Genomic DNA, 12,390 nt, shown 5'->3' on the forward strand with positions numbered 1-12,390 from the left:
GACCCATCTGTTTCACACTCACCTAAACATTGTAGTAACCTTCATACATGTTCAGTGTTTCCAATACTCCCATTGCTGTCCTGGTCCCATTGTCTTCCGGGTATAATGAACAACTTGAAATCGCTTTTAATCTAGTATTTATTCTGTTACTAGAAGACTAGAAGCCTGCCACGATGTTAATCTTTGAAGTAAGTTACCAGCCATATCTTCAGGACCCACAGCTCTTGGGAGGGGGGTGCTGGAGTGGGGAGGGTGATGGGGATGTAAGGGTGGTTAGAGAAATGGAAGAATCCTTGTAGTATTGTTCTTTGTCTCTGGAACCGCATGGACTACGTGCCACTATGTCAGCTACATTTTCTGAAGCCCAGAGGGCTAAATGACAACTAAGCAATCCTATAAAATATTGACTTTATCCCTGGGACTTGAAGGCTTGGGCAGGGCACTACTGCAAGCACACTAAGACGCAAAGCACTTTTGGGGGTGGGGGTAGCGAGGTCGAGCAGTCAAAGGTTACACTAGAAGGGTGATGTAGGCTCAGAAACTGGGATAGCGTTCACAAATAATGAAGACCATAAAATGTAGTGTCCAGTCCGTGACCTGTCTTTATAGCACTTTATTCACTAAAGGTTCGTAGTTCAGTAAAGTGTGGCAGCTTGATGTATAATAAAGTTCCTAGAAATGGGGGGACACTCTGACACCTCTTTATTGTTGCATTCAGTGTTCACATAGATGAGCACTCGGAAGACCTGCCGATGCGGCTTAGGATATGCAGACTTTATGCCAAATATTACTCCCCGAAAGACACTTTCCCACCCGGAGTGCACTCTGGGATTAGACACAGCAGGAGGTATAGATTGGGCAATAAAGTGGGGGGAAGCAGGAGAACTCGGAGTGCCAACCCCTACTGGAAACCGATGAAAAGGAGGAGTACGGTCGGAGGCCCACCCAAAAAGAAAAAATTTAAAAACCAAGAGCATGCTGTCCTTTCAACCATCTCATGATCCTGTGCCACTCTGATCCGTCACGTGAAGAGGAGTTCTTCGAAACCAACAAAAGGGATGTAGGGGCTAGGGCACCGGGTGTTCCGCCCAGACATTAAAATCCCCCATTAGGCCTTTCACGGCGGGACAAACTTTAACACTTAGCGTCTGTCTGCGACTGTCCAATGGCAAAAAATCTTCAAAGCGCTGCCTTGGTGCCAGCCTATGCAATAAGTTCAGAGTATTCTGCCGCTGTATCTGTGTAGTCCTACATGTGTAGTTGGGCTCACAGCATTGACACAGGACTTCTGGTGTCTCTGAGACTCAGTCTGCTCATTGGCTTCTCATAACCAGAGTGTCATGGTAGGGCAGTGGGGCGCGGTAGCGTGCATGTGGTTTCTGGTTCTAGACTCTTTCCCCCCCTTATCCCTCCTTTGACTCATTTCTAAACTAATTTTAGTACTTTGATTACCAAAATAACACCTTTTAGACTCTTCCTTCTGCTACCCCTCTCTTATTCTATTCAATCCAACTAACCGCCTCACATGTCCACAACTCAAATGAACAATTTTGAGTTCCCTGCACTAATCCACCACTAATCCACTTTGGGTTCCTTAGTAGCGTGCTACTCGCCGAAAAAATGCTTTAACGCCTCGTCAGGGGTAGTAAGCGCAAAACAAATACAATTGCAATTTTCTGTCAGGTAATTGACTGTAGCCTGGAGGAGGGGTCATTGTCAAGGGTAAGAGGATGTTTTGAATGAGTTTACTACACTCGTGATAAAAAAAGAGTGTCTTTTAAACTCAGAAGTGATGGTATGAATTTACATTTTGAACCATGAAACAGAAGATTCTGGGCCTCACGGGCTTCACATTTCTATTAAAAAAAAAACATTAAAAGAAATGTTTCATTTTTACAGAATTTAGGCACTTTTGGAATTGTCAAGAGTAGGAATTTGTTTTGACATAATGTAGTTATTTCAATTGGAGTAATACTGTTTGGTATGGAATGTTGACAGTCCATAAAAACAAGCATTCTTGGTAGATGGCTAGTAGCCCATCGGGCCTCTAGTAACCTATCTATCCTTTTTGTTTTTTAGGTTCCGAATTATCTCCCCTCCATTAGTGCTTCGATTGGGGGAGAAACCCCACAGAGGTATGTCTGGCGCTTCTGCATTGGCCTCCACTCTGCACCCCGCTTCCTGGTGGCTGTGGCCTACTGGAATCATTATCTTGCCACGTCATGTTCCATCCGCACTTACCACCTCTTGTGCCACATTAATGTCATCCTGAACGTCCTGGAGAACCTATGCCTGCTCCTGCTGACATACGTGTCCTCTATAGAGAACGCTGGTAGGTGACCGGTTTCAGCACACAATATACCTTCTATTACTGCAGTCTTGGAGTTCCTGCCAGGTGACACTATGTATAGTAGTGGCCATCTGATTAAGGAATATGAATAATTGAGCTTTCTTGTCTAATGCTACTAACTACTCTGTTGCAATGTCCAAAGCGCACAGCAGACTGCGAGGGGTTTCAAAAAGGGTGTGTGGTCCGAGGAGGGAGACATGACTAAGTACACTTTCAGCCAGTGGTTCCTTGATTTATTTAGATTTCTTTTTTTTTTTTTACAGGGATGGGCTCCTCGGGGCATAAATGTAATAAATGCAGCCTGGCCATCATTTTTCTTTTTTTTACAATCCCACGAGAGTCCTGCGGGATCAGTGCACTTTTTTGCCGCTTTTTTCCCCTTCTTGGCCCAATGGGGTCCCTCTGGGTCCCACCCATGTGGCCAAAGGAGCAGGGTATCCTTAACCTGCCCCTTTATATTATTTTTTTTTCTAACTTCAGGACAGGGGAGTAGGTCTCAGAGGCCTTATGTTAGGGAAGCTTTATCAGCTGCCTTGACTGAGCAGATGCTAGTGTGGTGCCTTATGGATCAAATGCTGTCACAGTGTGAAAGCTATCAGATGGACAGGAATATTCCAAGGATTAAGGGTGCAAAATGCAAAAAAGGGTGTGTGTATCCTAGCAAGTGGGCTTGTGGATAAAGCTGCAGTAAAGTGCTCTTTTCCGTGTACTATTGGCACCATAAGCTGGTTGCCTTACCACATCCTTATGAACACACCAGTCCTGCTTGTGAGGGTTGCTGCTGCGCGTCTCCAACAGGGCTGGTTCTACCCCATGCACCATAGTTTGATGAAGTTCAATTGAGTGTTAGAGGGAACGACACAAAGATGCCCCTAATACAATCTTTGTCTCTGGGGCTATAATTGCTATAGTTAAGATGTGACTGCGGTGCAGAACCTGGAGGGTGGAGATCAGATAGATCATGTCACTTCTTTCGATGCTAGTGAGAGGTACACAGATGCTGCCACCAGATGGCAAGTTAATGGCAAACCTTGGGCATGAGACGCTGATAGCAGAGTTAACAAGGGTGCTTTGTAGAGCACATACATGTCGCCTGGAGAGCCTTTCCACAAAGCTCTGCAAATACCCCCTGTACCTGGAAGAAGTGAGCAAGGGGGTGCAGATTACAGAGGCTTCTTTCTTCTTTCTCACTGGCTGAGACTGCACAGCTCCACCACCACTGGTGGTCTAGTGATACTCTGTACCTGGCCGCAGGAGGTGCCTTCAGTCTCATACATGTGAAGTCCTCTGAGTCTGACTCCTGGCAGAAAGAGTCACGGGGAATTCAGAGCAGTTGCGCACTGAAGGGAGGATGGATGCTGTTGTTCCAGGCTCCAGGTGGGCACCTTGAGTAGTGGAGTTTAACTCAACCCCACACTCTCCCCTTTAGGAGGTTCTGCTCTTGTATAAATTGGTGTTTTTGATGGAAGCAGAGCTAGCGTGTCTTAAGTGCCTAATATTGGGGGGGGGGGGAGGGTTGTGTGGGAAGGCACTTGGTACACTGAGATTACACCATGTCCCACAATGGTTACATCCTTGTCTTTGCGAGACTGAACTAAAACGTGTCAGTTGGTCTAGAATAGTGTTGATTATTCTGGGGCTGATTACGAGTTTGGTGGTGTGGGGGCGGGCTGCCACGCCAGTGCCCCGCTCCCACACCGTCAAACTCGACCACCCACTAGATTAGGAGTGTTCTCCTGGTTTGGCAGGCAGTGCTTCGGCAATCCCTTGGCGTTGCCGTTCGCAGACTCATCAGTGACCCGTAAAAAGGCAGCGCCGAGGGACTGCCAAAGTCCGTTCCTGCCCAGCCTGGACTGTGCACTCTAGGCCGTGCAGAAACAAGGGGTGTATGCACACAGGGAGGCACACCATATGCCCCTTGCATGTATACCCACACCCTGAGGCATCAGGGGGCCGTGAGGGGCCCCCTTAGTTTCCTCACCACCACACTTTTCATTGCGGGCTCACCGCCATAAAAAGTGGCAGTGAGGAAACGTATAATATTTTTAGGTCGAGCAGACGTACGCTCAATGCGTGAGCATTGAGAGTGTCTGCTACAGACCTAATGTCGCCCGTATTCAGGAGACTGGACACGACTCAGACGCGCGCTTTTGCAGTCTCGGATTTGACCGCGGGAGCGCGTGTCTGAGCCGCGCTTGCGCAGAGTAACTAGTAACTCACAGCCCCTGCTCACACACAGCCAGCCCCCACCCCTCTGCATGCACGCATACACACAGGCGCGCGCGCACACACACACACACACACACACGCTGCCGCCCCCCACCCAACCCCCTGCATACACACAGACACGCAAGCACGGAGCCCCACTCACCGGACACATCCAGCCCCCACTCCTCTGCATGCACGCACGCACACAGGCGCGCGCGCGCACACACACACATACACACGCTGCAGCTCCACTCACCGGGACTTCTACTCCGCAGGACTCTTCCGACGTCAACGGGCACAGGGACACCGGCACTCCGCTCCTTGGCTTCCCGGGCGGACGCCGGCTGCACGCAGGGCTCTCCTCTCTGCACCGGAGCCATGCGCCAGCCACTGCAGCCTGCCTCTTGGGAAGCTCCGGTCGCGTGTCCGGCCCCGCCCCCGTCCCAACAAAGGTTGCCTGGCTTCCTGTTGACGCCGGGCTGCTGCGGTGAGTTTGCTGTTTAATCCTTTCCTGTCTGTAGACACGTCACCCTGGGCACCGCGTCAGCACATAGGACTTCGATATGTGTAAAAGTTGTGTTTTATTTTATTCGCCCGCTTTTCTGTGCTGACACTTCCTTGTTTCCCTGCGCTGCAGAGACCCGGGGGAGCCCCTCGTCCGGGTGACTTGCATTTTGAATGGGGAATGTCATGGCGCTTCGCGTGTCATTCATTATCTCTGTCCCCGCCTCAGACCAGTTTCTGCTGGCGTTGATATTCATGCAGTCTCACAGCTGGGTATTCTCACGTTTCAAGTCATGGAGAATTTGCGTAATTTATTGGCTGAAACATTCTTGTTTGTTTTGTGGCTTCATGTGTCTGGAATTCCTGCGTTGGTGTGGGACACTAGCGTCCCTCTGAGTCTTGTTAACTGTTCCGGTTTGCAGTTCATGACATTTGACCCCAGGCCGCTCTTACATGCTTCCTTTCCACTCCAGGTGCAACAGGCATCCTTTTACCCTGCTGCTGCCAGAAACAAGGTGGGCGCACATAGATCCATCCCTGGTTCTTCAGATTCCCTGCTGTCTGGTTCTATTCAAGGGAGTGTATTTGAACTCAGTGACTGAGCACAGCTATGTACAAGCAGACTTGCACAACCAGTCAGCACCTTCTGTGTGTGTGTGTGGTTGGAAGCTCTTTTGCTCTCTTTTCTTCACCGGTAGAGATGTGGCTGTTGAGCCGGAGGATGATGTAACACTTACACAATGAAAAGAGTCTAGCTAAACCTTTATTCCGGCGCTTAATTTGTAAAATAATATATGCATAAAAGTGCCGGAGCTCAGTTTTCTCGGGAGTTAACCACAGATTCTACTGAATGCTGGGATTGTTGAATACTGAGGCTGCCTTGTTTTGATTCCACCTCATCAACTTTTCTTACACCACTTTACTCTTCCTCTCTTATACCTCACTTTCCAGTTTCTTTTTCTTACCCCTGCTGCTTTAGTGCCAGTTTTCTTATCCTTTCTTCCTTTTTAGCCTTTCTCTGTTGTGCTCTACACCAAAGTCAGATGACGAAAAATAATTCTTGGACCTTAAAAATAAGTACTGGTGCCCACTACCTGCACTACATGCCCATCCCTGTCTGTTTTTAAATCTGAAACACTCAGCTGTGTTGTGTTGGAGGCAATAGGCTTTTGCAGTAACATCAAGATCTCTGTTGTGACACTAGGTGTGGAACCGGAGAACTACACTGCCAGCTTCTCCTAGTCACCCTCACTCACCCTCACACCCCCCTCACCCTCACAACCCTCACATCACCCCACCCTCTCACATCCTCGCACCCTCACCCACACACCATCAAACCCTCACTCACCCTCACACCATCACACACTCACCCTCACACAATCAAAGCCTCACTCATCCTCACACACCCTCACACCTCCTCGGCCACACACCCTCACTCACCCCCCTTCACCCTCCCTCACTCACCCTCACACACCCCCTCACACACCCCCTCACCCTCACACCCCCCTCACCCTCACACCCCCCTCACCCTCACACCCCCCCTCACCCTCACACACCCCTTCACCCCCACACACACCCCTTCACCCTCACACTCACCCTCACACACACACACACCCTCACCCCCTCTCACCCTCACCCACCCTCACCCTCACCCACCCTCACCCACCCTCACCCACCCTCACTCACCCTCACTCACCCTCACTCTCACCCTCACACCCCCTCTCACCCTCAAACACCCTCTCACATCCTCACCCCGCATCACTCATTCGCCACCACAACATCAATCTGTGCAACCATTCAACAACTACTTCAAATATGTTCTCTCAATGTTTCAAGCTTTATTACAAATGTAACAAAAACATGTTAATATTTCACTTCTGTTCTAGGAGTTTTGTAACAATAAAAGACACAGAACATAATCTTCACAAGTTATTTACAAAACTTTAAGCTATTGCCATTATAAATTATAATACCTTTTATTTAAGTATTAATTATGTAAAAAAAAAATGAAAAGCCATTGTTATTTGTAATATCAATACATGTAAGTCACGTAAATACAACACATATTGCATTACAAGTGCAATATGTGTCACATTTGCAAAAATTATAACTATTGGCATTGTAAATGACAAAGCTATTAATTTCGCTATTTTCAAAAACAACACCTAACTAAAAAAAATTGTCATTTACAATTCCAATAGCTCAAACTTTCCTAATGCGAGACCTATTGCATTGCAAATGCTTGTTTTATTTTGTAGAGTTTTTATATAGCACGAACTTGACCTGAATCGGGTATCAGAGCGCTTTACACGAGCACCAGTTGCATTACATGAGGACACATTTATTTTTAGTAGGCATGGGGAGGTTAGGTGATTTGCCCAGAATCCCAGGATGTTCAGCGCCCTTGCAAGACTCAAACCCAGTTCTCCAGATTCCCGTTAGGCATCTCCTCTCCTCAATAACTAGCATGTTGCGAGCCTCAGACGCCACACCACCATCGAGGGAGCACTGATCCCTGGCGGGTCCTACAGTCCCATGGCGGTCCGACCACCAAAGTCCGAATACGACGTCGCCCCAGGTTTGGCGGTCCACGGACCACCAGTCTGATTTGGCTCCTCTGTTTTGTAGAAGGCGGGGACCACTCAAAAACCTATTTCAAATTGGTCCACTGATGAGCATGGTAAATGCCTAAGGTACCCTCGACTGCCCTACAGGGCTATCTGGCAGTGGCTGAAAGGCTGGTCTGACAGATCAAGGTATTACCTGTTGCAAGCAGAAATGCATACAGTCTCCTATACCTTGCAAAACACCTATACAGGGTGTTTAATTTGTAAAATATTAATTGCCAGGGCTCTGACCAGGAGGCCACTGCAGCTTGCACCACACGTCACCCTTGTCATCGCTGCCAAACCAACTACTGACCATCTCTCTTGCATGTAAATGCAACAGTTCAGATTATTCCAGGTCCCCAAAGCTAAAGGAATGATTGGGGAGGCAGTTATTAGCACTATTTTAATGTATATTGTATTCGTAAACAACTGTTCTAGTACCCTATAAATTAGATGAGCAGTGCCACCATGTGGTAGACTGTTTTAAGTATGGTGTTGACAATTAGGTGATGGTGCCGAGCACCGGAAACCAATTAAGTGCCGGTGCTGAGCACCAGAAAGCACTGTCACAAATTAAGCCTGACAGGGTGACTTTACAAGAAAAAAAATTCAAAACATTTGCTAATGTGGGCCACTATTTAGACTATCAGATTCATTAATGGTGGACACCTATTTGGGTTTCAGCTGGCGAAAGCAGCGGTCATGCGCTGTTCTCGTCGTACGAGAGCTTCTTGGAATCAATACGGATTCGGAAGCTCTGAGGCGGAGTTGAAGCCCCGCCCATCTTTTTAATTGGGTAGCGTCATCTCCCATGCAAAACGCTGGCTTCTGATTGTAAAGGAGCCTTATTAGTCCCTCCTTGTTGCCGCCTGTCTCCTTTTGGCCCCGCCCACCGGGATTGGATCTTTTTCCGGCGGCAGTACACACACTCCTTCATTAGTTGGTATGCACTTTTTTTTCTTCACATTCGGCTTTGGCAACGTCAGCCGCATGTTTATTTTCGCATTGCGCTTTCTCTTAAAGTGAAAGTGCGATGCGAAAATAAACACGCGGCTGCCTTTGCGGTACCGTGCTTGTTTACCAAAGCTGCTTAATATGCGATGTGGCACAGTAGAGTAATTTCTGGAATTGTATATAAAACGAGTAACACGAAATTACGCCAGAAGTAACCCAAATTTCACCTGCACACAGGCCAGTCTGTGACGGTACACACACAGAGAGAAGGCTTCGGGCCTGCAGCACACAATGGCATTAAGGAGGCTGACTCAACGTGGGGACAGGGAGACAGCGGGCACACAGGGGGACACATAAAAGACCGAGGCACTCAGAGAGGGCAAGAGCACACAGAGAAACAAAGAAGCTGCACACGCTTGAACTCAGACAATACACAATACGAGCACTACAAGGTAGCCGCACACAACAGCACAGCCAGAATAAACAAAGACATGCAGGTGCATAAGAGACACAGGAGCAAGCAGACCACCAGCGAGCACACACGGGTGCGAAACAGACAGGTTCACAAAGTACAGGCAAAAAACACACACCCAGCAACGGCTGACAAACTAACCGATACTCAAGGGACAGACTCACCCAGACAGGCAGCGACAGACCTAAAGAACACACTGACAGGCACAGGGGTACATGAGAAGCAAGACATCAGACATAACTACAGCAGAGCCCAGACAAGACAGAGTGGACCCAGACAGCCTCCAGCACATGCTGACACACACGGCACAGGCAGCCTCCAGCACACGCTGACACACACGGATAAACAAGATACTGACTCACAGGCAATGAAAACAGACACAAAGCAAACGTGGATACAGCAGACCGCCGCACAGAGGGGTTGCACCCAGACACCCTGCACATGCTGACACGTGATGCTCACACAAAGGAGACTGCCTCCGAGGAGTGAGTGCAGACTGAAAGACACCCAGCACAGGCTGACACACGTGAGTACACAAGAGGCAGGCCTGCAGACAGCGAGGGTGTGGTCTGGGCATGCTGACACACACACACACACAGCATTGCGCAATCAGGCGTGGTCATTTAACAGATACACACAAGGCTGACAGACACGTGAGAGCACCCGGGCTCTCACACACAGGAAAACAGGCTTGGTAAACAGTTGCGAAATACCACATGCACATTGATGTGCTTGCTGTCACTGCAGTCCACAAAACAAGCATTAAAAATGCAATAGGTATCGCCTTTCATTAAGTTAAAGCCATTTCCTTTGCTATACAATACCATTAACGAAGCAAATAGCTTTAACTTAATGAAATGCGAGACCTATTGCATTTTCAATGCTTGTTTAATTTGGTTCCCGGGCCTGCTTTCTGCCCCAGTCCTGTCTTGCCTCTCATGCTAGCCTTTGGTCATCATGTTTCTGGTCATCATGTTGAGCATATGTGAGCTTACCTGTCTACAACAAGTGCACAGATTAGGAGATGCTTTGATGTTTTTAATTCTGAGTTCCACGCTATTTAGATAAAGCTGATTAAATAGCTCATCCGGTGCAAGGCGAGGGCAGATGACGTTTCATTGCATGCTCTGCCTTCAGCAGGTTAAAGACTGTAGAAGGCCTTCAATAGGGTGAGTTTTAGTTGATGATGTTGGCTGTATACTGCATAGAGATGTAGGCGTTGGTGCACACATTGGGTTATCCTTTTCTAAATGGGCATACAAGGCACTTGTATCCCTGCATTAACAGAACCATCAAAGGGCATGAGATCCTGGCTCGACTGATGTTTCCTTCAAGGATCTCAAGACCATGTGTTCTGAGGGTTGTGTCGGTGCTTTTTTGTTGATTATTCTAGTAGAGACGATGAATGAAATTTTACATTGTAATCACACAGTTTGTTACCACTGACTCTGGGGGGAGGGTGGTGGTGGCGGGGGGGGGGGGGGGTTGGGAGCATATGTGATGGAGAGCTAAAGCGCTATCCTTCGCTTCGGTTATCCTACCTTTCTAATATAGATTCCATGCACCGCGTTCCCCATCTTTATCAACTTAGCGTCAACCCCGACCTTGTTCGTTCAGAGCTTCCCCTACACAGTTTGCAATAAATATATTGGGGGGGGGGGGGGCTAAAGTAGTCTGAAAAAGTTGTAAAAAATTTGTTTTCTGAAATAATACAAACCTTGGGGCTTCAAAAAAATTGAAAATGTCACTTCTTATAAGGCAAAGGTAGGTGTCCTCGGAGTAGGGGCAAGGGTATCCTGCTGAAGTAGAGATGCACATTTACTGTAGGGTGGGAAAGGGGCCTGGGGCTAGTAAGAGGTTTTAGGATTCACTGAACGGTAGCGTTACGTCCTACTAAGGGATTGTTAGGGTTCAGGAATTGTGTGTTTTAAGTGTAGAATGTTTTTTTAGAGTTCAGGGAAGGGTAGTTTAGTGTAGAAGAGTAGTAAGGGTTCACAGAAGCCAAAGCGTTAAGAGGTAGTAAGGGTTTTTAGTGTTCAGGTTAGGGTAACAATAAGGGGCCTTTAGGTTCAGAGAAGGTAGTGTAGAGTTCAGTTTATGGTAGCAATAAGGTATAGTAAATGATTTAGGGCCCCATTAGGATGTCGGGCGGATCGCCACCGCCATACGGGCGGTGGCGATCCATCCGACATCCTTTCCCGCCCGCCACCCATTTCCCCCGCCATATTACTATGGCGGGGGGACCGCGGTGGACGGAAAGACCGACCGCCGCTTTTCCGCCCGGTCAACGAGTTGACCGGGCGGAAAAGGGTTTCATATGGTGGCGGTGTCTGTTAGACACCGCCATCCATATTAGGGTGTGGGCGGGAACATGCTTTTCCATGGCAGCGTTGCCGCCATGGAAAGGCATGCGGGAATGTCTTGTGGGGTCCGTTGCGGGCCCCCAGGGACTCCGGAGGGTAGGGGGTGCACACGGGGGGTACCATAGGTACCCCCCTGCACTTCAATACACAATGTGACAGGCACCGCACGGTGCATGTCACGTTGTGCATTGAAGTGCGCAATGTGCATTTTTAGCATTGCGGCGGGCGGAGCTTTCAGCAACGCCCGCCGCAATGTTAAAAATGCGGGATGCGCCCGCCACTGTGGCGGGTGCATTTTAATTGCCCCCACGGGACCCAAGCCCTTATGGCGGGCAGTCCCGTTTTACATCGGTAAGGCAGGCGGACAAAGTCCGCCTGCCATCCTATGGGGCCCTAAGTGTTCAGGGAAATGTACCATTAAGGGTTGGGTAGTAAAGGGTTTTTAGGGTTTAAGAAAATGTGTGTAAAGGGGTAGTAAGGGGTTTTAGAATTCAGGAAGGTAAGCGTTAAGGGGTTGTAAGGGGCTAGTAGGGTACAATGATTGCTAGCGGTGAGGGATAGTAATATTTTATATTTTGGTTCAAGGGACGAAAGCCCTAAGGGATAGTTTGTGGTGTTAGGGTTGAGGGATGGGACATAAGGAGTTATAAGAAGCTATAAGGGTACAGTTAGATTAAAGTTTGACATTTTTTTAAATTGTCACAATTAACAATAAATGGCACAACAACGGCGACAATTTCAACTTAACTTTAATGTAAAACTAGGGTTTAAGAAAAGTTCTGCTTTCACAAAATCTTTCCCATATTTCCCCAGTTTTTTAGAAGCTCTTGCTATGATAAGTGTTTTTTGTAAAGTGCTCTATTGGTCTTACATTGGAGTCCAAAATTAAATGTTTAACTCAAACTTGGCTAGAGTGCTCGTCCAGCTATT

General features: G+C 48.0%; 1 protein-coding gene across 3 annotated transcripts in view; it reads left to right on the forward strand.

The window, feature by feature from the left end:
- The window catches only part of PGAP2 (post-GPI attachment to proteins 2), a 187,140-nt gene that overhangs the window by 57,944 nt on the left and 116,806 nt on the right, over positions 1-12,390 (forward strand). For all 3 annotated transcript variants that reach the window (XM_086933762.1, XM_086933764.1, XM_086933763.1), the window contains exon 3: positions 2,080-2,332. In XM_086933762.1, coding sequence (XP_086789888.1) covers positions 2,080-2,332 — 253 coding nt within the window. The remainder of the gene's footprint in view (positions 1-2,079; positions 2,333-12,390) is intronic.

Source organism: Lissotriton vulgaris, chromosome 8 (genome assembly GCF_964263255.1).
Source record: "Lissotriton vulgaris chromosome 8, aLisVul1.2, whole genome shotgun sequence".
Taxonomy (NCBI): domain Eukaryota; kingdom Metazoa; phylum Chordata; class Amphibia; order Caudata; family Salamandridae; genus Lissotriton; species Lissotriton vulgaris.